General features: G+C 37.7%; 1 protein-coding gene across 1 annotated transcript in view; it reads left to right on the forward strand.

Moving 5' to 3' along the window:
• The first annotated feature begins 1,998 nt into the window (after positions 1 to 1,998).
• Positions 1,999 to 24,615, forward strand: part of LOC121519177 (F-BAR and double SH3 domains protein 2-like) — a 38,083-nt gene continuing 15,466 nt past the window's right edge. Inside the window, exons 1-9 of the mRNA XM_041802004.1 lie at positions 1,999 to 2,212; positions 5,717 to 5,814; positions 9,575 to 9,620; positions 15,668 to 15,744; positions 16,323 to 16,467; positions 18,350 to 18,483; positions 21,913 to 21,967; positions 22,055 to 22,183; positions 22,273 to 22,395. Of these exons, the coding sequence (XP_041657938.1) occupies positions 2,192 to 2,212; positions 5,717 to 5,814; positions 9,575 to 9,620; positions 15,668 to 15,744; positions 16,323 to 16,467; positions 18,350 to 18,483; positions 21,913 to 21,967; positions 22,055 to 22,183; positions 22,273 to 22,395 (828 nt within the window). The 5' untranslated portion in view covers positions 1,999 to 2,191. The remainder of the gene's footprint in view (positions 2,213 to 5,716; positions 5,815 to 9,574; positions 9,621 to 15,667; positions 15,745 to 16,322; positions 16,468 to 18,349; positions 18,484 to 21,912; positions 21,968 to 22,054; positions 22,184 to 22,272; positions 22,396 to 24,615) is intronic.

Genomic DNA, 24,615 nt, shown 5'->3' on the forward strand with positions numbered 1-24,615 from the left:
CCAAACAGCACTCTCAGCCAACATTGTTTTCATTCTTTCCCATGATTTTCCCGTCTGATAAGCATTCATATGATATGATATCATCCGCTTCAGTTGCACAAGTCGTGTTGAAGAAATTAGTCCATGTAAAGCAGGTCAGCTCATAATACTTGGATGTTTTGTACTCAATGATGTAGGATGTGGTTTGATATTTTTTAAATGTTATATATATCATATAGCGTAAGAAATGTGTTGCATTAGCAGTTTTGGAAGTTTTGAGGCCTATGGGCATAAAGCTACCAAACAGTTGTGTATTGTTCCACTATACAGCCATCTGCATGACTGGTAGTTTCACTTATGATAGTTTTTAACCCCTGTGGAAGTGTATAAATGGTTTAACTATAAACTTGACTCTTGTTGATCTTTGATTTGTCTTTGAACCAGTCCAGGATGCCAACACAATAACGGGCAGGGTGAGAGGAAGCTGGACATAATTAGAGGAACACATACAATGACATGTGGTAATGTGGCAGACTTATCAGCCAACACTTGAACCAGGTTTTAAGAGACTGTAAAGGTCAGCAGATGGGAATCAGCTCCTTGAGTTGAAGCTGTTTAAGAAGATGAGGAGACAAAGATCAAGTCTCCATTTTGTACAAGCAGTGTATCATGGTCCATTGTACAGTTAAGTTGTGGTAATCATGTTTTATTAGTCAAGTACTCATCATTCTTTTCATGTACCAAAAAAATCTCATTTTATTTGTTGTTGCTTCAGTAAAAATTCAACCTGTTTCCACATGTAAATTCCTCTTCTTAAAATGCTTCAGGGTTTTTTGTTTTTGTTTTTTTTTTTTGGAAATGTGAATGAGGGCGGGCCAATTATTAATTTTGCTGATAATGCCAGATTTCATTCATTTTATTTCATGCCACAGCCTGCACAAGAAACCAGGGCAATTTTCTATTGAAATTTTAAACCTTGAGGTAACTTGCTTGTATATTTTTCCCTCCAATAAGAGACAAATTTTCAGCAGAGAGCTAGCACCAACACCCAACTTAACTGATCACCACACATGCATTGACATTAAACCACATCTGGGGGGCCAGGTATCTGCTATGTTTAACTAAAGGAGGTAAACATCAAGCCACTATCTCCGATCAAAGTTAGATATACATGGCCACTAGAGGGCGTTCTGTTAAAATGGGTCAATAGGAAAATTCGACACATTTGGGATTGACACTGTAATATAAGCATAATACAAACGCACTTTAATGTTTCTTCATATTGAATTCAAATTAATTTGTTACCTCTTCACTCATCTTATTACATTTTTAAAACAGCACAATATATCTCCACCTCATAATGCTTACCTGCATTTTTTACACCCAGTTCAGATTATTGATACACTTGAAATGTAATATTTTAAGGATTAAAATTTTTACCTACCAAATATTTACATGAGTTATAGATTCTAACTGCCCCGTTTTCCCTGTACATTAGGCATGATTTTCTACGAGCCTAACCCTTATTATTCATTACCCTACACTATTAAATATCAAATCAATTAGAGTCAGAAATGTTTATACAGAAGCATATGCTGCAGCAGTGGTTGTGAAGGAGAAAGATCTTTTTGCTTGCTTATTTGTGAAGTCGTCTGTCTTAGAAATAAGTGATAATTGGTACGGTACAGCTGTAGGGACTGCCGCTCAACTACAGGATTCTGAAGGACATATCCGAATAACTTGTGCTATTTGACAACACTTTGCAGTTTTGTAGTGTTGTTCAAAATCCAAATAATATCTTTAAAACTTCTGATATATTCAAACATAAATCAAATGTATTAATTTTAAATTTGTAAACTGCAAAGAAGGTGGGGGGATTGTAAAAAGACTTTTAAGTACTATGTTGTCTGGTTTTATTTTGACGGTCCTTTGCGGAAGTAGTATTTGATACGCATTGGGTTTGAGTATTTTACTTTGAAAACCATGCCGGAAAGATCTTTGTTAACGGTTTATAGCTTCACGGTTGTGTTTTCTGTTCCCTGGGGCCACAGTGTTTTCAACGGGACTCAACTTACAATTTACTGGACTCGCTATGGCCGCCTGACCGAGGCTGAAATACGCTTTTTCTTTTAACGTTTGTTTGAAACATTTGCACAAACTTTTTCCAGATAAACTTTCGTCTTTTGTGTAGTTTTTATGTCAAGAAAGAAGGATGCAACCCCCACCGAGAAAGGTGAGTTTTCCTGTTGTAGCCATTGAAGCTAACGTTACTTGTCTGGAAACGTTCTCGACAAAGTGGTGCATATTTAATGGTTGGAAATGTACGCTTTGTTGCTCGTCGTCTGGTTTAGACGATAAACTTTGTGTTTTTATACAACAAATGTGTTCATTTTGCGTTGTACAAGTTTACATTTCCTCGCTGTTTCTTTAAATATCAGCGACGGAAAAAAAACTTTGTGAAAAAGGTCCCATGTGCCGCAATTTTTAGGGAGAATAGCCCGTTAACGTTAACGTACCCTGTTCCCTCTCGAGTTGGGACATCTTCTAGCTAAAAGCGCTGTAAATGTCAATGTAGATAGTGTTTGATACCGACAAATTATGTTAAACAAATCGTCATGTTCAAACAATTTGTGTAAACTACACCGTGTGGTAAATCGGCGTACAAATGATTTAGAGAGACGCTCTCGGGATCAAGTAAATATCAGTTTGATTCCCTGTGGTCCTACTGCCATCCGCAGACAACCAAGAACACAGAAGTAGACATAATATCCGAATAAAATGTTATTAGAGGTGTTTTATCCATGCCGAATGTAAAAGTGGATCGACGTTTCTTTAAAAAGTTCCAAGTAAAGCCATGTCCAAGTAGGCAAGTATGCTTGAAGCATAGGAACAGTAAATGACAGATTTTTTTCTGTGTTCTTTGGTCCGTTTTTTCGTTCAAAAATGTCCGGGGGCGAAAAAAAAGAAAAACAATCGAGAAGTTTAAGATAACGTGATGTAAAAACACTCTTTAAACAGCGTATTAAACGTTTTCGTTTTGGATATGAACGTTAAAGCGCAAATCCTGGCACGTTCTGATTCGGTGCGAAAAAATGTTCATGGGGGATCATATTTCAAAAACATGGCTCAGCAGCACAGTACATACTCCAGTACATCTAACTGCTAAGGGCACTCACACATGTAGAAGTTTTGTTCTTTTTTAATAGTGCATACATGGGACATGATTAAAGATGAATTATTATGGACATATATAGTCAGACATTTCGATTGCCTCCTTGGGGATGGGGGATTACCGTTGCATGCTATGTGATGACAGAATTATTCCATGACAGTAGGGATGTACTGATGCCACTTTTATTTAAAGTTCAAGGAACAAATTCTTACATTTGAGAACTCACTCATATCAAAGGCCAAATATGACTACTTAAAAATAACATTTTGAAATTTTGTTTTATTTTCATTAGATTTTCCTTATTTCTCCTCTTGATAATGTATGGTTTGGAGAAGACTAGGCTCTTCTTTTGTCATCCTTATTTTTGATTATCACCAAACTGCAAACGTGCATCCAATGTCATCTATCTGTGTAAGTACTGAAAAGCTAACGTCATGCTATAAAATGAAATGGAGTACAGTATCGACAATGTTTTTTATGAGTACAAGTACTTTATATCTGTTGTCCTATATGATATAACTATTAGTTTCCTGAGTAAATATTTAAGTTAAAGCAGAAAATGACTTAAACTTGGCTGGCACATGTAATAAAATATCTACATTGTATCAATCTATCCATATTTTGTTGTGCCTTGTTATTAAACCTTTAAAGATCTAAATGCTGTGGGTACTGAGGCCTTGTATATCATAATACCATTGCATTATCTTACTGTAATCTGTTTCAGTTTCCTGTTGACGGCACTTCCAGTTATCAGGAATGTGATCAGGTCACTGTACTTCCTAAATTTCTCCATGGTCATTGCAAATTCCAGAGGGACTATGCCCTGATGACTAACATGTATTTTTATAATTCAGGGAAAGTTTAGTGTGGCAAAGTACTGTGTAGCCACTTAAAACAGTCAGTTTTATAATTAAAGTTATCATAAACTGAACCTTTAATATGACAGGCTATGGGGGGTCATCCAAGTGTAACTAAGATGTTTGTTTTCCTGTTAAGAGGAAGAGTATTCAGTAAAAGACATTGTAAGTCTACTGAAGCTTCATCTGAGTATTTGCAGATCAGCACCTGTACTTCATTAAGCTCTTTAATTAACAAGTGTATTTTTTAAATCAGTCCATCTGTTGATATTCTTTTGCTGTGTTTCCCATAGAATGACACTACCTGAGCGCAGTAGGAATGATTATCACATACTGCCTCATTCTGTTTCTGCTCTTTTTATGGTTTTCATAAGCAGTGCATTGAATAAAGATTTTCGGATAACGTCCCTCATCTTTTGAAATGTTTCACTTGATAGTTTGTAATCACAGCAGGTGAGCTGCACAAGTGATGGAGTAGCGAATCACAACCATCATCCTGTAGTGCAGGTATATAGGATGGTATTAGCAGCAACAAGGCTGATGAAAAACATTGTAATGACAGCAGTGGTGTTTTGTTATTAACATGAGATGTGGCAACTCGGTGCATTTGGGAAGGATATGCATGTGAATGTCTTTCTGGTTCATGCAGATGGGGATTAAATACAAGTAAAGAATAAAATGGTCCAAAAGTTTACATGGTTTACATTTACAAAGATTAAATATTGTCTATGTTTGGGAAAGACTGCTTGAACGAATGCTGGTCTAGTGTCAGAAAATTGTAAAAACAAAAAGTCTGTGACAGTTGGACATTGGACACATTTTGCATTTTTAAACTTCTTTATAAACTGAAAAATAATTCAAATGCTTCAGTTATTGTTGCATATTATTCCTCTGATAACTCTGATTCATTTTCAACACCATTCCTTCAACTAATAAGTCAACTCTTTGAGTGATTTCAAATAGTCTTTATCCATTAAGTTGCCATTACCACTAATTCTGTGATTTTAAGGATGAAAGATCTCTCAAACCTGAATAAATTACACCAATCTGATGTCCAAAAGCTACAAAAATATGCCAGTGAGCTGGGCTATTGATCTTGGTTGTTCCTTCTTTTGAATATTGAGAGATGCTTGAGATACTCTGGTATAGCATGTGTATATTTTGTGAATTCCCATTGCTGTTTTGTTTATGTTATTACTAGGACCAAAAGTGACTGAAAATACTAATTTATCTGACAGTGGAAAACCTAAAGATATTTAATTTCATAGATGATCAGAAAAATGATGCAAACTAACATCTGAGGGTTATATTGAAACCGTGTTTGTTGTTCGTGCTTCGAATCGAATGAAAGGTTATTTATGTTAAACAGTTGTTCATAATTTTTTGACATATTTTTTACTGTTCCCCCCTTATCAACACTTAAAGTTATAGTTATAAAATATAAAGTTAAAAATTATGAGACTTGGACACTGCATTTAGTAATTTATAGGAACTCGACATGATAGTAAATGGAACTCATTTCACTTGTGCTGAATACAAGCTCAGCTGAATCAACACTGTGGCCTCTTGAGTCACTGGTACACATACGGGAATTATATTTAAACACCACAGAGAGGATAAATCCTCTTTTTGTTTCCCTTTAAAACAAAGAAAAAGAGTTGTTACTCTCCAGATTCTTTCTGATAATTTACTCTTTCCTTCCTGACAGGTCCGGGTCACCCAGGAGCTGAAACACACTCATGCAGAGCAGATGAACAGATTACACATCAAACACCAGACAGAATGTGACCTCTTGGAGGACCTGAGGTGAGCTGTCAGAAGTCAAACTGTAGACATGCTGAAGTACAAAAACTGTCATTTATCCAGTTATAAGACAAACCAAAAGCTCAGTAGGGGAAAAACTATTTTAGACCTGTCCTGTTTGGAAATTTTTCCAGAGACAACAAAGTGTGTTGATTATTTAAGTCCATACAGCCCCAAAGCCTAAACAGAAAAAAACCCTTCTTTTGCTTCTCTTGAAGTTGAACAAGTAGTAAGGCCACTAATTTATCAACACTTTGGGTTTGCAGTTACCTTGATCAATATGTAAGTTCATAGCTTTCACTCACGTGGCTGGCGTGGATCCCTGGAGTTGGAAAAAAATGGGAAAGTGGCAGTCAGTGTTGACCACGATGGTGAGATGCAGCCCCAGCTTTTATTTTCACATCTTCAAAATGATGCGTGTTTACAACCCACAACAACCACAGAAAAACTGAAGTGTTAATTTGACTTACAAGTCTTGAGCACTTATATGTCAGTTGGTAAAAAAACAGAAAAGTCCTTGGCAGAACTCTATGTGCAGCGCATGTATCATTAAATCTACAGGAGAATCCTTTCTCTGCCTCACAGCCATGATGAAAACCTACCAAAATATGAACGGCATTAGGTTTCTTTCGATGTGGCTGCATCACTAATGCTGCTGTTTGGGAAGTTAGGGGCAAGAAATTCATCATCAAAGAATTAGTAAGTGCTGGTTAGCTGACATTATCTTGTTAAGGTTGTCTAACAATAGTGTCAGGATCACTGTCAGCTGTCATTTTCAGTCAGTTGGTGCTCTGGGAGAGTAATGCTATCAAAGGAACTATTGTTTTCTCACATTAACACAGTATTTCAGTGCAGAATTTTGAGATGTCTGCATACTACCATTTGTTTTAACCTTTAAGGATTGTTGAGCATCAGTTGCATTTATCCACAATCTCCCCCTCTCTGCATTCTCTTTCTCTGATGGGATTCTGTTGGAAATATAACCTGAGCCAGTCTCCTTGTTGGTTGGCACATCCAATTTAAGAGCTAGCATTTAAAAATGAAACTGGTTAAAAACACATGGACAGTTACTGAGGCTGTCAACTTCTCTGTAGCTTATAGAAGCTTTTCTTGACCACCAGGGGGTTCTCCCCAAAGTGTGGGATGTAACATGAAAACTATGAATGTTGAACTTTATTATTACATTATCTTATTATTACATTATCTATTATACATTATCTTGGCTTCATTAACAAGAGCTGCATTTACCTCACTTCAGAAAGATGGCACACTAGAGCAGGGCATTTTCAGCGTTGAACCTGTCAACAGTAAGTGTAGCCGTGCTGTCATCCAAATTTAAAATAATTAAACCTTTGGCTGTCTTTCTCAACTGAATTTGCAATATGATGTTACACTGGTGGTTTGGACAACCAAGAGCATTCCATTTTGCTGTCCAACACTTAAAAGCACATTTTCTGTGAGACTTGCTAGCTAATACTGACTAGCTGTTTTCTATTTGCTATCATAGGCCATGTCAAGAAACCGAAACAAGAGCAAACTAAGTGACATTGAGACTTTTCTACTATGTCTGTGCTAACAGAGATATTAAACCATTCATAAGACACCGATACATTAACTTTTTCAGTTATTACTTTGAATTTTTGAGAATTTCTCAAGGAATTATTTCACTCTCAGCTGCTAAATGCTTCACTAGATTCACCAACTAGTTTACCAGCTATGGTAAATGGATGTCTTCCTGTCAGAAGGTAGATGGTTGATTCTCAATTCCTGCAGTCTGTTTCCAATTTAAAGAGTTCTTGGGCAACAAACTGAACCTCAGATTGCTCTTCAGTGACCTAGCCACGTGCCACATGCAGCATGTTAATGTGTATGTATGGGATAAGTTCATACTGATAGGTTATTTACATAGCACCTCCATCTGTCATCAGTGTATAAATACTGACAAATGGTGAATGTGACACGTAGCGCTTTGATGGATCAGAAGACTGGAAAAGCCCATTTAAAATCTATGGAAGAGAAGACTATACAAATTTAGCAGGGAGAGATAACCAAGATAGTAAAGGTTAGAGCTTGAACGAGTAAGAAATATGTAAAAACTGATATGTATTATTCTTGAAGTAATTTTGTCCTCTTTACTACAAGCTACTCTTCTCACATTGCCACGCCGGAACATACAGGGCTTGTCTAGTCTCATCAAACTAAAAAAAAAGCAACAAATTGGATACTCTTAGAGGAAGTTGAATCTTTGTAAAAAAAAAAAAAGAAAGAAAAAAAAAAGCAGATCCTCTGCTGTAAGTGTTGTGAATCTCTAGTCCTCACATTGAACTCAACTCCCCCTATTTTTTAAGAGAAATTCCAAGAAATATTCCCCTTCGAACACCCCCTTTTTATTTTGCTGGAATTCTTATTTTATCTTCTAAGTTGAAAAGCCTTCTAATGGTGGGTTACCCCCTTTATCCATATTACAAATTAAACGCCAGACAGTAGATTATACACTTACAATTTGAAGCACTGAGTTTTCTACACAGTTGGAATCCACATTATTTTTCACATCTGTCTCTGTACCTTTTGATTATATCCATGTGTAAGTGGATATTTCTTCTTGGTCTGTTCCAGCATCCTTTTTTTTTTTTTAGATTTTTGACAGGAGATCCCACCAACCCCCAAGAGCATTTATTTTGAACCTCTAATGTAAAAATTAAAGAATGAAAGTCTTTTTGCCAGGTAAACACTAGTGTTTAAGATATGCATACAACTTTAAATCAGTGATAAGATGCATTTAAAAGTTTAAAAGCTAAAGGTTGTGGTTTTGTTTTCAGCCTTAGTTTTGGGTTTACTTGACAGCCTACTGGCTCCCCACTTCCTGTCTGTGGTTGGTGGCAGGGCTCTGAACCTTTCAAACAGCTGGAAGTTAAGGTCATAGAGAGCTGCCAGATGTTCAGACTGCCTTGAATCGCTCGCCGTGGGAGGCTCAAACAATGTAAAACTCAACGGGTATTGAATTTGTGAGGGTCACTCTCCCCAAGCTGAATGAGAAATGATTCAGCAAACTGGAAATTGCATCTGCTTGTCAGCAAATGCCCCGTTTGGGAAAATGACAGGAAGTGAGTAATGGGGGGTATTGGAAGAGAGGGAGCCTTGGAAATGCAGCGAGGAGGAAGAGAGCAGGCGAGGAGGAAGAGAGCAGGCAAGAGGAAGAGAGGGAAGCTCCCAGGAAGTTAGCCAGATTGTTTAGAGCTGGGTGGAGCATAGTAGTCAAGTCTCGACATGTTTAATGACTTAATGATGATTTTGCTGCAGTCACATTTTTCCCAGGGCACTGACCTCACTTCTTTTCTTAGACTTTTGTACAAATTAAGCATGAGCTATCATATGATTTGTGTCTGTTATTGCAGCAAATCAAACCCAAACTGAAAAGCACCAGTATAAAAACAATATCCATTGAGATGCCTTGCATTTCTTACACCTTTTAATGATTTGCCTATGTATTTCTGTAACCAGCAATATATTTTTGAGAAATTTGAAAAATTGAGAAGTATTTAAATTGATCGTAATTTTTATCAATTAAAACAATTAAAACTGATGCTATTTTTTGGCAACAATGTACCACTTTTTATACGCAAGGGTCTTGGGGAGTTCCACTTTTTAGAGAAGAGAAATATTACCTTTACTGCCTTTATGGTTGTACAGTAACCTCCTCATCTCTAAACAGATGTTATAGATATATTGTAGAATTAAAGCTCACTCTTTTTCTCCTCTTCAGGACGTACAGCCAAAAGAGGGCAGCTGTAGAACGAGACTACGCCCAGGTAAGTAAATCTTAACTCTCTGTCGTCTCTCACAGCACTTCTGATTCTTGTTAACACCATCACTGCCCTGCCTTGTCATTTGTGCTACTAAAAATACACGCAGTTTCTATGATACTGTCCTCCAAAGACACCATATGAGAGTGGAGTTGAGGATGTGGCCTTAAGAAAGCTCTTTGTTCACATGTGGCCAGAAAGCTCATGAATGGTAAACAGCCGCAGAAATAAACACCACAACTGAGAGAGAAACAACATCCATTGGTTATCTTTCTCTTCACTGTGTTGTTTTTGCCCGCAGCTTCCTCTAGACGTCAATCGTCTGTCTGAAAACCCAGTCTTTGCCTATTTGGCTCTGTTCAGGTTTTGCAGTCCTGTGAGGAATGTCCACCACCACTGTGAAGAGGGGGGCATGTCTGTAGAGCCAACTAGCATCCTTAAATGTCTGTTTGCTCATGTGCAGCTGGTTCTGAAGTGTGTTGGATAAAGCAAAATCTTAAATGACCTGAACAAACTGAACTAGGGTGGATCTGTTTCATTCAGTCAAATGGGAGATAATGCAATCGTGCTGAGTCAAGTGTGGTTTACTACATGATTCTGAAACCAAATAACGTGTACAAGAAGTGGACATAACCACCATGACATGACCCATGTGCACTGCTCTGATGAAGCCTTGAGTTATGTATGTTGGCTGTAGCTTAGGACTGTCTGATAACCACAGTTTTGCAATACTTTGCTGTTGACAAACCACCCACTGGAAAGGACAAGCCAGGGCCCCAGCCTCTTCTTCACATTTTTCTTTCTTCACATATTGGATTTTTGATAAATAATTTAATCAAGAGGTTAACTGCAACTTTTCCCTCTTCTCTTCCAGTGGTGCAGGGTTTTGGCCTATGTTCTTTTAAGAGAAAACATTTGCTGCTGCTCTACTCACAAAACTGAATTTAACTTTACCAGATTGAGTACATTTCAGCTTTTGACAATAAAAAAGGCTGGGACAGCAATTAAAGGGGACATATTATGTAAAATATACTTTTTCAGGTAACATTGCAAAGCAGATGGATACGCCCGTTTCCTTGTTTTTTTACTGGCGAATCCATCTTGCAAAACTCCCATCTGAACCGTTTGGGCCCGATTAGAAAGTGACAGGACCAATCAGCTATGGGGGGCAGTACCTAGATGCTGCTAAAGCGCCAGTTTTATCAGAACTTGACGACATTTCTTCGTTAAAAGAGGAACAAAGAACAGCAGTGAGTTGTTATCTTTTCAAAAACGACAAAAGTCTACTACTTCCATGTTTATAGTCGCCATGTTTCTCATTATTCATCGGTAGCTGCGCACGCACAGCTTGATAGCGGCTACGTCACGTGTTTTGTCGCTCTGATTGGCCAGTAGAGATGTGACAGACAGAACGTTCACCCAATCATACTCCCGAGTTTTTTTCAAAGCCTCTGCCTTTTCTCAAACATTTCCTATTGAAGCTTTCCCAGATGGATATGTGAAACACATCCATCTGACGTGTCTGGTTATCTTTCAGGCTCTTCTAACAAAAACATGGCCTGGCCTGTCCTCCTCTCAGCTGCTGGCTGAGGAGGATCTGGTTGGCTGTCCACACAGAGACAAAACGGTAGGCGTATACAGATTTGTTCACTCTGGGACCCGGCTTCAAAAAGTAGCATTTACAGCCTCCCAAAACGCGGTTTCCATGTGGATGAAATGCCAATACAACAAAAACCTTTGCGTATACTCCTGAATTTGTCTCTGTGTGGACCGGGCCTTAGGCAGTGAAGTGTCCTTGGTGGGCTGCACGGGGATTTAGGGGTTAGCATTGTGGCATTGCAGCAAAAAGGCCTCTGACTTGAATCCTGACCAGATAGGACATGTTGAGCTTCCATGTTCTCCTTGTGAATGTGTAGGTTCTCTCCATGTACTCTGGCCTCCTCCCACAATCCAAAGATATGGTTGCTAATCTAATTGGTGGCTTGAAATTGTCTGAAGGTGTGAGTGTATCCGGTTGTCTCTGTATGTCAGCCTTGTGATTGACTGCTGGCCAGTCCAGGGTGTACCCTGCCTCTCATCCAGTGTAAGCTGGGATCGGCTCCAGCCCCCATGAACCCAAGCAGGGCAAGTGGTATAGATCATGGATGGATGGATGGAGTTTCTGTGGTAACAGAAATTAGACATACAGTATGTAAACCCACCTTCCAGGAAAAAATATACTGATGAAACCCTTCTTAGAATGCTTTATGCAACACTCCTGTGAACTGAAGAAGCTACAAACACCTGTTAGTACATTATTTATATTCTTGGTTGGGTCCATGTATTCATGTCACCTTACATGAAAGATTTATGCTCTCTCAGAACGAAGAAAGAGTTGTACATACAACACCGAACTTGACAGAAGGGAACCTTAGAGAGAAGGAAAAACACATTAGTAGTTAGTATCCTTAAATCTGTGCTACAATAAGAGCATAAAATGTGAGTTTTGTGACTACATTTTCTTCTGCCCTTCTTGATGGCCGGATACTCCATTTTAAAACTCTGAGCATGTGTCTGACAACTAAAGCTTAGATGGTCTATTGGTCAACTTTAAAGAAGTAAACACTAAAACTGGACTAAGTTGCTCTTCATGGCACATTTTCATGTGTAGGAAAATGTAAATTACCTAATGACCAATATGTTTTTGCATGTATTTAAATATTATATTTCTGCACTAAGAATTTCAAAATGTATAGTCAAATAAAGGTGTGTGGTTTTCCAGTGGAGAGTCAAGGTCAGCCAGCAGGCTAAAACTTGTATCCCAGTGCAGGTGTTTTATATTGCATACCCAGGTTGTATCAATGTCAGATTTTATCAGAACTGAAGAGTGGAAGGTAGGGCTGCTCCATTATTGCAAAAAATCATTATCAGAATTATTTCTATTGATATTGAGCTCATGATTATCAGGATATCGTTCTGATATTATTCATTGATTTTACAGCAATTATATCTATTTGTGAATTTTAAATGATTGAATTAATTTGTCTTATTTCCTCTATGGACTGCCTCAACTGTCCAACAAATTTTTCAATTTATTTTTCATTGTTCCAGGACCAATTCCTAATTGGTCATCTAATTTTATTTTTTTTTTTCTAACAGCTGCCTTTCTGTCATCTTCCTCTGTTGTTTCTGTAGCACAGCATGTGGCACAGTAATATTTTAATCTGGATTATCTTGTTTTTATGATCATGGAAAGCTAAAATTGTACTTGAAACCAAAACTTGATAAATTACCCAGCACCACTGGAACATAGCCTTGTCATTTAATGACTGAAGATGTTGTGAATCCTCTACAGGGGATTTCATCAAAGCTGATGTTTGGATATTATGATGGAGTGTGGCTGGTGGTCCATCCTCAAAATTACATAAAATGATAATAAATGAAGGTCCGTTGTTGATCCACAGTTATCAGCAGTTGTTTCGCAGATATGCAGGAAAAACTATTAACAACATAACACTGTGATTGTAAATGTAAGGAAACAAAACAAGATTGATAATGTTACAGCTGCAATAATTGGTTGTTAATGTGAGTTGATCAACACTAACACAACTTGATAGAGAAGAAACACCTTTACCTGGTGCCAGATTCCTAAATGTGTGTAATGATTATTGCCTTTGGCCCTGGGACACAGTCATGTGTGATTGTAGAAAATAATACTCTTATTTTAAGATAAAAATGAAGATTGTTTTAACCTTAAAATGGTTCATTATTCCCTTAGTTTAAAAGGTGTTGTGTGTGTCTGGGTAGTGCTGGCTGTGAGTTATGTGATCAATTAGACACCCGCTGCCAATGGTTGAATCAAAGTGGGTCAGAGTGTCTCTGGAACACTTTGTTCCCTTTGGTCACACCCGCTGCTCTTCCTTTTTTTCGAATCTCTTCTCTTTACGCGCCTTTTTCTTAACCTCTTACACCTGCGAGCTGCTTTAGCCACCAGCTGATTACTATTCGAATCACACAGTGTGATAAAATGTACTCCTCTGTGCAGCTCTTCCTCTGCCGTCCACACATCCCTCCTTCTCCTCCCCTTCCCTTGTTCCCATCACAGTGTTCAGGCGTGTCTGCTCAGCTAGCTCAGTTGGCGATCCTCGCTCTCTATCAGATTCCACAATGCCTGGGTTTATAGATGCTCTGAGGCTTTGGCACCAAGATCACCAAGACCAGCAAGTTCAGAGCTCGTCTCTCAGCGGTGGACAGAGAGAGGATAGATGGGCTCATTTCAGTGATGGCCACTTTTTCAGGCCTTTGGCTTAAACCAAACTTACAAAAAGATTCCAGAAGTGGTCTGCTTGCTTTAGTGAGGAGCCATAAATCAGTTTCCTGAAAGTATTTTTTTTTACTAGATTTTTCCCCAAATATTCATGACAGAATCAAATAATCACCTATCCATTAAATACAGGAGTTTGAGAACAGACCTATCTCATTACACAAATTTGATTTTATTGTCATCTAATTCCGAAGTATTCAGTGATGTTCTTGTTTATGTCTAAATTCTGTTAGTAGGCAAATGTTTAAAAAAAATTAAAACTTTTTTAACTTAAGTAACAACCCAAGAGTTTACAGTAAATAAACAATAGAAGGAAGATGTGATCAAAATAATAGCCAATGAGAAATATACCTTGGGTAAGGTTGACCAATTGCCTGCTGAAGACATTGGGTTGTAAGTTGCCCATTTCAGTGTAGTGCCTTTTTTGGAGGGTAACTATTCACTTTTTATCTTAACAAGTGCTGTGGTAAATGTCTTCTCATTGGTTATGTATGTTAAGAAGGAAATATAACCTGCCCACTTCTTGTATAGGATCTTGGTAGATGTCCTCCTTGCCAATACTCTAAACTTTCAATCATTATTTAGGGCAAAACACAGCCTTTAGTTTGGTTAAAATGTTACTATAGTTAAAATATGACTCCTTTTAAACCAAAGTCTGTCTTTGCAATCCAGCATTGTTTACTGTCTGAGCCACAGCTGAGCTATGGTAACACAATGCGGAGAATTGCAATGATGATGTAATTAAACACTCATCTTGTAAACACGTATGAAACAGATTGCTCTGAGTAGTCGGATTAAGGTGGTAAAATCCCAGAATGACTTAACAAGTGGTACATATCTATTGTATAACATGCTGGATATGACACATCTTACAATGCAACAGCATAGTGTCTTGTCATCAGATCCAATCTTTGTTGTGAAATATCCATTTGCTATTAATTGGATGGCCAAAAAAGTCCTATACAAGCTCAAATCCATGTACCAAGTCTATTCAAAACTGAGTACCAAAATGGTACATAGTAGAACAAAATTATGCTGCATCTGCTTTCAGTAGCTGCAACTTTTTAAAGACAAAATTGTAAGGGACTGGTACTTTGAACATCAGGACAACACTGGAATACATTTTCTGTTCTAGGAGTCTTCTGTTAGTTTCTTCAAAAGTACTTTATTTTAAACCAAGAATACCAAACAAATATCAAACACATATCTAGTAACACCCATGAAATCATCCTTACACTTTCTTTTTGAATGTTTACTCTGTCATGATATTTTGGTTCTTCAAAGGTTAACCTCACTGTTGGTCAAGGTGAAAGAATTTAATATACCTCCAGGGATGAATGTGGTCCAAATAAATAACATTTTTCTGCTAAAAATGAGCTTACACCAGCATTAAAACCAGAAAGCTTCCTCTTAATAAAAAGGTGAACAGGTTCATGCAACACTATTACAACTTTAAAGTTTAAACTTTAGACTTTATAGTAAGTTTGGACTTCATGCTAGATTTTGAGTCTGGAATTGGTGCAGTTAATCTCTTTGCCACTAATGAAGAAAAGATGTAGTTTTTACTGACTTGGCTCTTTCTACTCTTCTGTCATCATGCTCTGGCTGCCCGGTGGTTTATGGGACAAGGTCAGAAAGGGGCAGAGTCCTCTGAGCATGTCCTGTGTGAAGATGAGATGCAGAAAATGTGTGTTTGTGTCAAAGGTGGAAGGGTCATGCCTGTTTTTGTGTCTCTCTTCTTTTCTTCAAGGCCCTCCAAAAGCTGGCAAACCAGTACCTAAAGAGAGAATGGCCAGAGAGTCCAACAGATGAACAAGCAGATAACAGGTAACACCACCTCTGCTCTCTGCATGGTGCTGATCACACTTTCTATAAAATTAAACACTGATTATTAACCAATAGACAGCTCATCTTCAAAACAATGGCTGTGTTATTAAACACTAACTCCTTGCCCAGTGCTTTCAGAAACTCTGTTCACTATGCATGATCAGTTTATAAGCAAGGCTTGTTCCTTTCCTCAATCCCTGTAGAGAAAGAGCTCAGACTGTGTTATATAATTGTTTTAGCCATTTTTTAAAGGCAGACCTGCTAAATGTTTATCCTATTTTCATTGTTGAGCATGGTATTATTTTTGTTTTGTGTTATTTGTCAGACAACACAAGACATCTCATAAGGTCACCACAGGTGGTTATAATTCATTACAAACATCTTTTAATTTTTTGATATTTTCTAGAAAAAAGTGTTATCAATAACTCATGAAAATGACTGTTTAAGTGTTGGAAAGTAAAATAATCCTTCATTAAGGCCCTACCTTTTAGATTCACTAGCATTGTTTTCTTTCTGCCTCCTTCCTAATGATCATTTGTTTTTGGCACCAAGTCATTACTGTGTTTTGTTTGTTTCAGGAATATGTACTGCGTATGGAGGGCCTATTTAGAGGGTACTGTCCAGGTTACGCAGTCCAAAATCAGCGCCTGTGATAACTACAAAGTCCAGGTCGCTGATCCAGCCAAGACAGCCCGGCTGCAGAAGGAGCAGCAGCTGAGGAAGGTAACACAGCTTAATTTTACACCTCTGATCAGGTTTCAGACTCATGTTCTTTTTTTGCACAAGCGTTTGCACAGCTCCACCTATGTCATTGAGTAAGTCATTTATTTTTACACTTCTGCTTTCAAGGAACTGAAGGGGAAAAGGTCCATAGTGGTGGGATGGTGATGGTTTCATATGCTTTTTTAGGCCATATACAGTACACAGGCTGGGCACTATGGACCGAAAATCATACCTCCATTTATTATAGCTGAACATCTATACCCAATATATCTCAATATTTTTTTCTGCAAATAAATAACAACAAAAAAAGGCTAAGCTGAAACCACATGGGCCAAATGCAAAATGTCACTTTTATTACAGTCAGCTGCACTTTGTCAACATGTACACAGAAAAATGTCAATAAACTACTCATTTTTGATAAAAGAAAAATATAGCATTGTTTTTTTAATCTAAAGTAAAATGGTATCTCTCCATTCAGCCTTAACAGTAAAAATAAACTATAGATTTGTGGTCAATGAAAAATATTACTGTTGGTAGTCATTACAGCTGCTTCAAACTGGCTGCTTGTGTTGCTGCGCTTGTGTCTGCTTTGGTTCCTGCCGGTGCGGCTTTCACACAAGTTTGCTGCATTTCAGCCTCATCTCTCTGCTGCTGCAAAGCCCAGTCATTCTTCATAAGTTTTACCTCAATAAACCCCCCTACAAGCAGCTTAATTTAGTGTCGTGGAAATGTGTCAGGAACTATTCAAAATAAAAGCATTCTGTACAAGTGAAAGGAGTTTCTCTACACAAATGCTAAACTGGGCTTTAATTTGAAAAAACACAAACCAGAAAAGCGCTCATACTGTGTTTAACTTTCCTGTGACATATTCTACCAGCGTGGAGACAGAATGCTTTACTAATTGTAGATCTTTAGAGAATAACTTTATCAAACAAGCGCATTTAAGCTTGTGGCCTTCCTCTGGGTTATCAAGAAACACATTGTAAACATATTCTACCCGCGTGGATATGCATATGTGCTACAACAAGGTAAATATGGCGCTCCATTTAACATTTTCCTCTCTATTATGGTCCATAACCGCACGCGGTGCATGTAAAACATAGGCAAGACTTTGGGTTACTGCATTTGTTAGACATTATCTGCCGATGTGACAAATCCATTTATCCATCTCTAGCACTGCAAATGTCCTTTACAGCTTCTGTATTTTCAAACGTATGTTAATTCTAGCTCAGCAGGGAAATGTCCGAAAAATAACTTTATAACCACCTCTGAACATTTCTCTTTGATCCATGCTATAAAAGACACTTTATGTAAATTAGATACAATGCAGGAACAATCTGAAAGTGCTTAAGATTTTCATTACATGTTGTAATATTAAAAGTAGTTGCAGAGCACTTCACAAGTTCTTTGTCCTTTGGTCACTTTGCAACAGTTTCCTGGATGATCCAAGACTAAACCGCCAGTGTAAAAGTTATAAGAATTGCAATAAACAACCAGCTAAATGAGAACAGACGTCACAGCTGCTGCTCTTATCATTAATGACTTCTCTCAGTTACTGATTTGGAGCACTGTGTTCGTGCAGAGGTTAAACATGAGGAAGTCTGAGTGTACCTTACTGAAATGTAACCAGCACTGTGCTGTCGTTTCTGCTGGCCATGCTCCTGAAGCTTATGATTGTGCTCTTGTTGGAGCTCACCTTTGCAGAAAAAGTTATAAAATCCTTTTTGTGCCAATATTATCACATAAGTAACCACAGTTATGGTTTCTGTAGATATGATTTCGGTGGAATTCTTGATATTTTCAGGTAGATTATTATGAATTACACCACTATAAATGCAAACCTCTCAGATTTTTCTTTATGTGTCTCCAACTACCTTTTCAGTGTATTGATCAACTGATGGCGGTTCAGGCCGAGCTGCAGGATTCGGTGAAGGAGTTGACAAAGACCAGGAAGAAGTACCAGGAGGCTGAGACAATGGCACAAGCAGTACGGGAGAAGGCAGAGCTGGACGCTAAGTATGAAACACATAATTACTTACTTCTACTATCCTTTTGTTTAAGAAATACAGCTGTTTAAAAAAAAAAAAAAAACAAGTTTTCACCGGAGGAAGTTCCTTGAGTCTATTTACACTGATTACTTTTCACTATTATTGGACTGTTAACTAAACACTTCATTGAAGTTTTACATTATTCAGACATCTTGGTATTCTTTATGACTGTTCACAGAATAATCATGAAGAATGTTTACAGAGTAAACCAGCAACTATTTCAGTAAACAACTAATAGTCTAAGGAAGGTTGTCCTATTCTAATACTTTGATACTTTTCTGTTTTTTTTTTTTTTTAAGATTTATTTTGGGCTTTTTGTGTCTTAATTGATAGAGGAGGGCAGTGGATAGATTGGAAACAGGGAACGTGGGGAGAGACATGCGGGAAAGGGCCATAAGCCAGATTTGAACCTGTGCTGCCCGCATTCATGGGGTGCACCTTTAACCACTAGGCCATCTGCACCCCTAGTTTGATACTTTTGTTACTATATTTCTAAAACGATACAGCCTGTTCTTAAAATGATCAGTGGTATTGGAAAAGTCATATTTTAAGTGTAAGGGAAAGAACAGCCTAAACTGCACAAATACCAGGATGTTGCCCATGTATTTGTACATCTGAGACAGAGTGAAGGACTTTGCTTGCTCTTTTTGCAACTTAAAAACAAGAAATAATTTTGTTTTTGGCTGCCTAGAACGTCTGATTATAGAGCGGGCATTAGATCTCAGTAACAATTTAAGCACAACCCCAAACATAAGATAGCATTTGCTTTTTCTGTGTCAGGATTGTTGCTTTTTTTCTTATATAGGAGGCTGATTATTTTAAATTTGGGACTCCTGGATGGACAAAATAAGCATTTGAAACACATCAGTCTTAGTTTGTTTTTGTTTTGTTTTTTTGTTTTTTTTAAGAATGAGGTTGTTTGCATAATTTCTACACTGAAACAAATTTCAAGGATTACTTTTTGTTGACCTTTTTTAATGTTTTTCTTAAGTTCAGTCGATAACCACATTTACTTTTGAAGTTTAACCATGACAAATGAGAATTCTCATGTCATTCATTAACCCATTTTCTGTGTTGGAGCACTGAAAATCTAATGTTTTAACTTCAAACTTATGTAAGTAGCAAATGGTCCAGGGCTGGCATCCAAAGTACTTGTGACACCACATCCTGCTCATATGTACTTGTCTTAAAGTCACCTTTAAGGTGAACACACGGAAACTTTCTCCTTCTCCCTAAACGGTCTCCTTGTGTCTAACTGTGCACATTCATCATTTTGCACAGTGAGGCTTACACATCCAAGTGAAACAACAACCAGAGCACATTTTTGAATGGAGGCTTTTCTGAAAATAAGTAGAAGACAAACTGATAAAATTCTCAAGTTTAGCCCAACAAACAATTTGCATTCATATCCGAGGAAAGAGTGTTTTCCCTCTTATTGTCAACACCTTGTCATCCTGGTACAAAAGGAGCAGTTGGCATTTTGACTCAGCACATAGCAGACATTTTTCTGCACCTTAGGAAAGCTTGTTGTGGAGCTGAAGCACAGCTCTGATTTGTTGTAGGGAAAGCCTCGTAGATGGACCAATATTAATACATAAATCCTGTGATGATCTGGCTTGTTGTGTTCTTACAGAGGGATAAATCCATCTACTAAGTGTGTTTACACCATTACACCATTCTTTGTAGAGTTAGAGTCTTCAGTGTTGGAGTTGATACTAATGATTACTTGACATTCTGTGCAGTTTTGATTTCTGTGTAGATGCTGAGTGGCTGGAAATCTGTATGTACATGCAGCAGCTTATGAATCAGCCCCCTCATCGACCTTATTTTGGAAGCATGACTTCCTCATTTTAACCATGGTTATGATAGGAGATGCAGCATCCTTAATTTTTTGTTCAGTTGTTGAGGATGCACTTTTGACCTAATGAGTAACTTAAGGTAGAGGTAGGCATCACCATGAATTTTTTTTTTCTTATTTATTTATTTAATTTTTTTAACCTGACTGACGTCTTTGTTGTGTACATATTTAGGTGAAAACCAGTAATCAGTATATGCAGCAAAGAGATTGATAGGAATGCATCGGTTTAACATAAGTATCATCTTACATCGGCCCTACTGACAAACATAAGCCATCAGTAAATAATATGGCATGAATAGACAACAGATGTTTATCTGTTGTGTCAAATAAATGTAATGTTGGAATCTGGTCTACCTAGCTGTTGAATCAAAAAGTTTTTTGTTTTTTTTTACTGGGCAAACTGATCTGTTTTCATGGTTAAAAATGTTGAGATAAAGGAATTGTTGCACAAAAACGTTTTGTTATCAGTATGGGTAGTTGGCTAAATTGTTAGTTTAAACATTGGTGTTGGTACCAGCCCTAATTTTCACAATGAATGCATCTCTAGAAATTAGTGTTCTGCAGTAGAAACAAGTGATATTCCAAGGCAAGTAATGTCCAATCTGATAAAATGCAAACACAAATTTGAATTGTGTTTACTTAAGTTGTCTCAGCAGTGAGTGTGCCTAACATTTGCAGTGCTAGCACTTCCATTCCTGGATCCTTTTTGCAGGTTAAATGCAACACGTGTGTTGAATGTGGTTGCATATTGTTCAAGTCGAGTGAATGACTTTAACCTGACAAAGCCTATAAACTCCCTTATCTCCACTTTCTAGATCAAAATATTGCCAAACTATGCTGCTCCTGTGAAATGTTATTGATGCTTTCTGTTCACTATGCTTGTTTACATCCGAATCATAGTGCATTATGGCAGTAGAGAAGTAGCCATTGACTGGTGCTACAGTGTCCACAAGTGACAGGCAGTTCTGTTACAGTTTTGAAAGAGTATTTGACTGGGATTGAAGGTCTGGATATTAATAATTCATTTATCTGACTAGTAATTCTGGTCCTGACTGGCAAGGGCACTGAATTCCATCTAGCCAGCAAATCACACACAGCCACATCTGACTTTGTCCTGACTCTTGTGTCTTTTGTCTTTAATTTAGCTGTTTTAAGTCTAAGGTGTCTGACTGCTCCCTTGTTTTTTCTCTGGTCTGTCTTGCATGAATCAACTGGAAGGATAATATATATATAAATATAGTTTATGCAGTATGAGCTGTTCATAAATTATTGTACATTTACTCAAAGTTTTTGATCTGATTGGACACATTCAAAATACACTCTGTCAACAACATTGCTATTCGCAAAGTTGAAGAGTGTGAGAAGAAGATCTCTTAGCTTATTATATAAAAAAGTAAAAAGTTAGTAATTTCTCCATATGCTGCTGAGATTCAAAGCTACAACAATAAGAAACATTAGAAACATACCCATTATTTTCTTTATACTCATGGAGTCTAATAATATCAGATGATGCCTTCATACCCTTATTCTTCTGTTCAGGTCAAAGCTGAGTCTCTTTCAGTCCAGATCCAGTCTCCAGAGGGCAAGTGTGAAGGTATGATGTCTTAACACCAAAATAAACTGCTTCTTTCCAAGTGACATTTCCCAGCAGTGGTTAACAATATAAACTTTTACATTCCAGCTGAAAGCCAAGAGGAGCGAGTGCAACTCCAAAGCCACACACGCCAGAAATGACTACCTTCTCACGCTAGCAGCCGCTAACGCTCACCAGCAGCGCTACTACAACACAGACCTCGTGGACTGCATCAAGGTGAGCAAATACAGCACACTCTGACTTTATTAACTGAAACTGATAAATCCATTTGGACTGTAATCTGGTACTTTTGTCTGGTTCTACAGGTGTTAGATGGCAGAATCTATGAGCAGGTAAAAGATTACCTGGTGTCGCTGTGTCAGACTGAGCTGGAAACATACCAGGCTGTCCACAACATGTTCAACCAGCTTTTGAACAGCTCAAATGGAGTAAGTCTGAAAACCAGTACCTTTATGTTCTTGTTTTTCTTATAGGCATTGGTTCCATTAGAAGTCCTCTTTGTGACATTTTAGACAAGCTTGCATTTGAAGTTGTGGCTTTAGTAGCTGGGTCATTCGAGGATGTTTTGAACATCCTTGAATGACCTAGGTAGATGGTACAGAATAATTTCATCCCAAAGTATTTTTTTATCCAAAAATGCTTTGTTTGCATAATTCGAGCAGCATAAGATCTTAAGTGTTGATTAAATCGATGTTTATTCTTCCAGCATTGCTTGTCTTTATTTTCTCAAAGCCAAGACCTCCAAATTCTAAATACCCAAATTCAAACATGAATCTATCTGAATGAATTAGTAGTATTACATGACTTAAAACTAAGAAGACAATGTAGAAGCTCAGATCATCTCTGGCTGAGGTCAGACCCACATTCAATGAGTTTACAGTCCCTTGTTGACAATTGGCTCAGAAGATTTAGATAAATTGAGGTGACAGGGAATTCTAACCTATGTGAGTGACAGCAAAAGCAAGATGAAAATGAGATCAGAAGGATGGGTAGTACAAAAAACTTCAACGGGTTGGAGTCTGAGTTTTCCTTTTTGTCACTGCAGTTGCCTTTTCTATTCTTTCTGCAGTGCTTTTCATTCTCCTGAGCAGTGATATGCTGGTAGTAGCTTGGTGTCATGAATAAGAGCTTACCATTTGGTCAAAAAACAAAGAATTGACATTTGATTGCTTTTCCTTGTTGATTGATCTATTAATTACACCGCTACTGATTCTTTACTACGGCAGCAACGATTCGTCGATGTAATCGTTTGTGTCGAAAATAAAAATTTGTCGACGTGGAAATTCAGGTGTCGACGCGTCGTATTATTGTTTTTTATATTAGTAAAATCTAGTACCGGCTGGTAAGGACTCATCTGTACTTGCAATTCACTACAGGAAGTGGTGGGGGCAGTATCGCTCCCACTGTTTACATTATTCACAGAAATTGAGAAGAAGAAATTAAGCATGGCAGAAAGCACGGAGAACACACCAAAAGCCGACCCAAAGCTTCTAAAGTTTGGGAACATTTTACAGAAAACAAATTGGCGAAACAAGTCAACTGCAAACTGTGTCAAGTCAAACTCTCGTACCATGGCAGCACCACGGCAATGCACGAACACCTGAAAACGTAAACACACTGTAGCTGCCGTGTCTTCAAATACCGCGAGTGGGCAAGTTTGCAAGTTGCATGAATATCTTTCAGATCTTTTGCATTTAGTTACTGAGATCTTTGTGCTTCAGGCACGAGGATTAATTCCAGTAGCCTACTTAAAACGTTGGTGCCGTACGTTAATCAGTTGGAAAACCATCTTTGATATTTGCTAGGGTGACGGTTTTTTCAGTAACGCTATTTAGTGTGCAATTTACTTTAGTTATCAGTTCAGTACTTTTATATTAGAAGAAAAACAAACCTTGAAGATGTAGCAACTTGACATGTCATGTCAATTTGCTAAACCATTAAGTTTTCACAGGTGTGCAGGCATAAGAAGGCAAGGTAAAACGGGGATCCAAAATAGTATGCCAAAAAATAATCATTTGTTGCAGCCCTATTCTTTACATGTAACAGACATCTCTGATGCCTTAATTTTTCCCAGTGTCTTAGTGAGTGGGTTAAACGCTGACCTAAACCGACTTGCTAGCTGCTGATTAAATGGAAGATTTGAGTTACCTCTGTGCTTTTTGTTACATGTTCTTGAGTTGTTGGCTTTTCTCAGTGCGGTGTCTTCAGGTCATCTTGCACCTCAGGAATTACAGTGGCATTTTGTTTCCCTTCAGGTCTGAATATGAAGAAATCAGTAGACAGCATAGAACCCATGTACCTGTCTGCTTTTGTCAACACATTTCCCCTTAAACTAATTTTATGTGTACTTTGACTTCAAAAACACATTTTATTTAAGTTAAAAAGGACTTATGAATATGAGTTGCCCCTCTTTTATTTTATTTTTTTTTTGTGTGTGTGTGAATATGGCTTCAAAATCCATTTCCTCGTGCAGCATATCTAAATTAAGACAAAATATATGCAAATACAAACTATTTACATGCCCCACTTCTGTTTTTTTCTGGTCTAATTAGAGTATCATAAAAGTGCTCATGTTTTTTTAAAGAGGAGAATGTATTTTTTTATGATAACAATGCTGGTTTGCTTTGAGTTCCATCAATTAAAGGCAC

The sequence above is a fragment of the Cheilinus undulatus genome, linkage group 12 (assembly GCF_018320785.1).
Source record: "Cheilinus undulatus linkage group 12, ASM1832078v1, whole genome shotgun sequence".
Classification (NCBI taxonomy): Eukaryota; Metazoa; Chordata; class Actinopteri; order Labriformes; family Labridae; genus Cheilinus; species Cheilinus undulatus.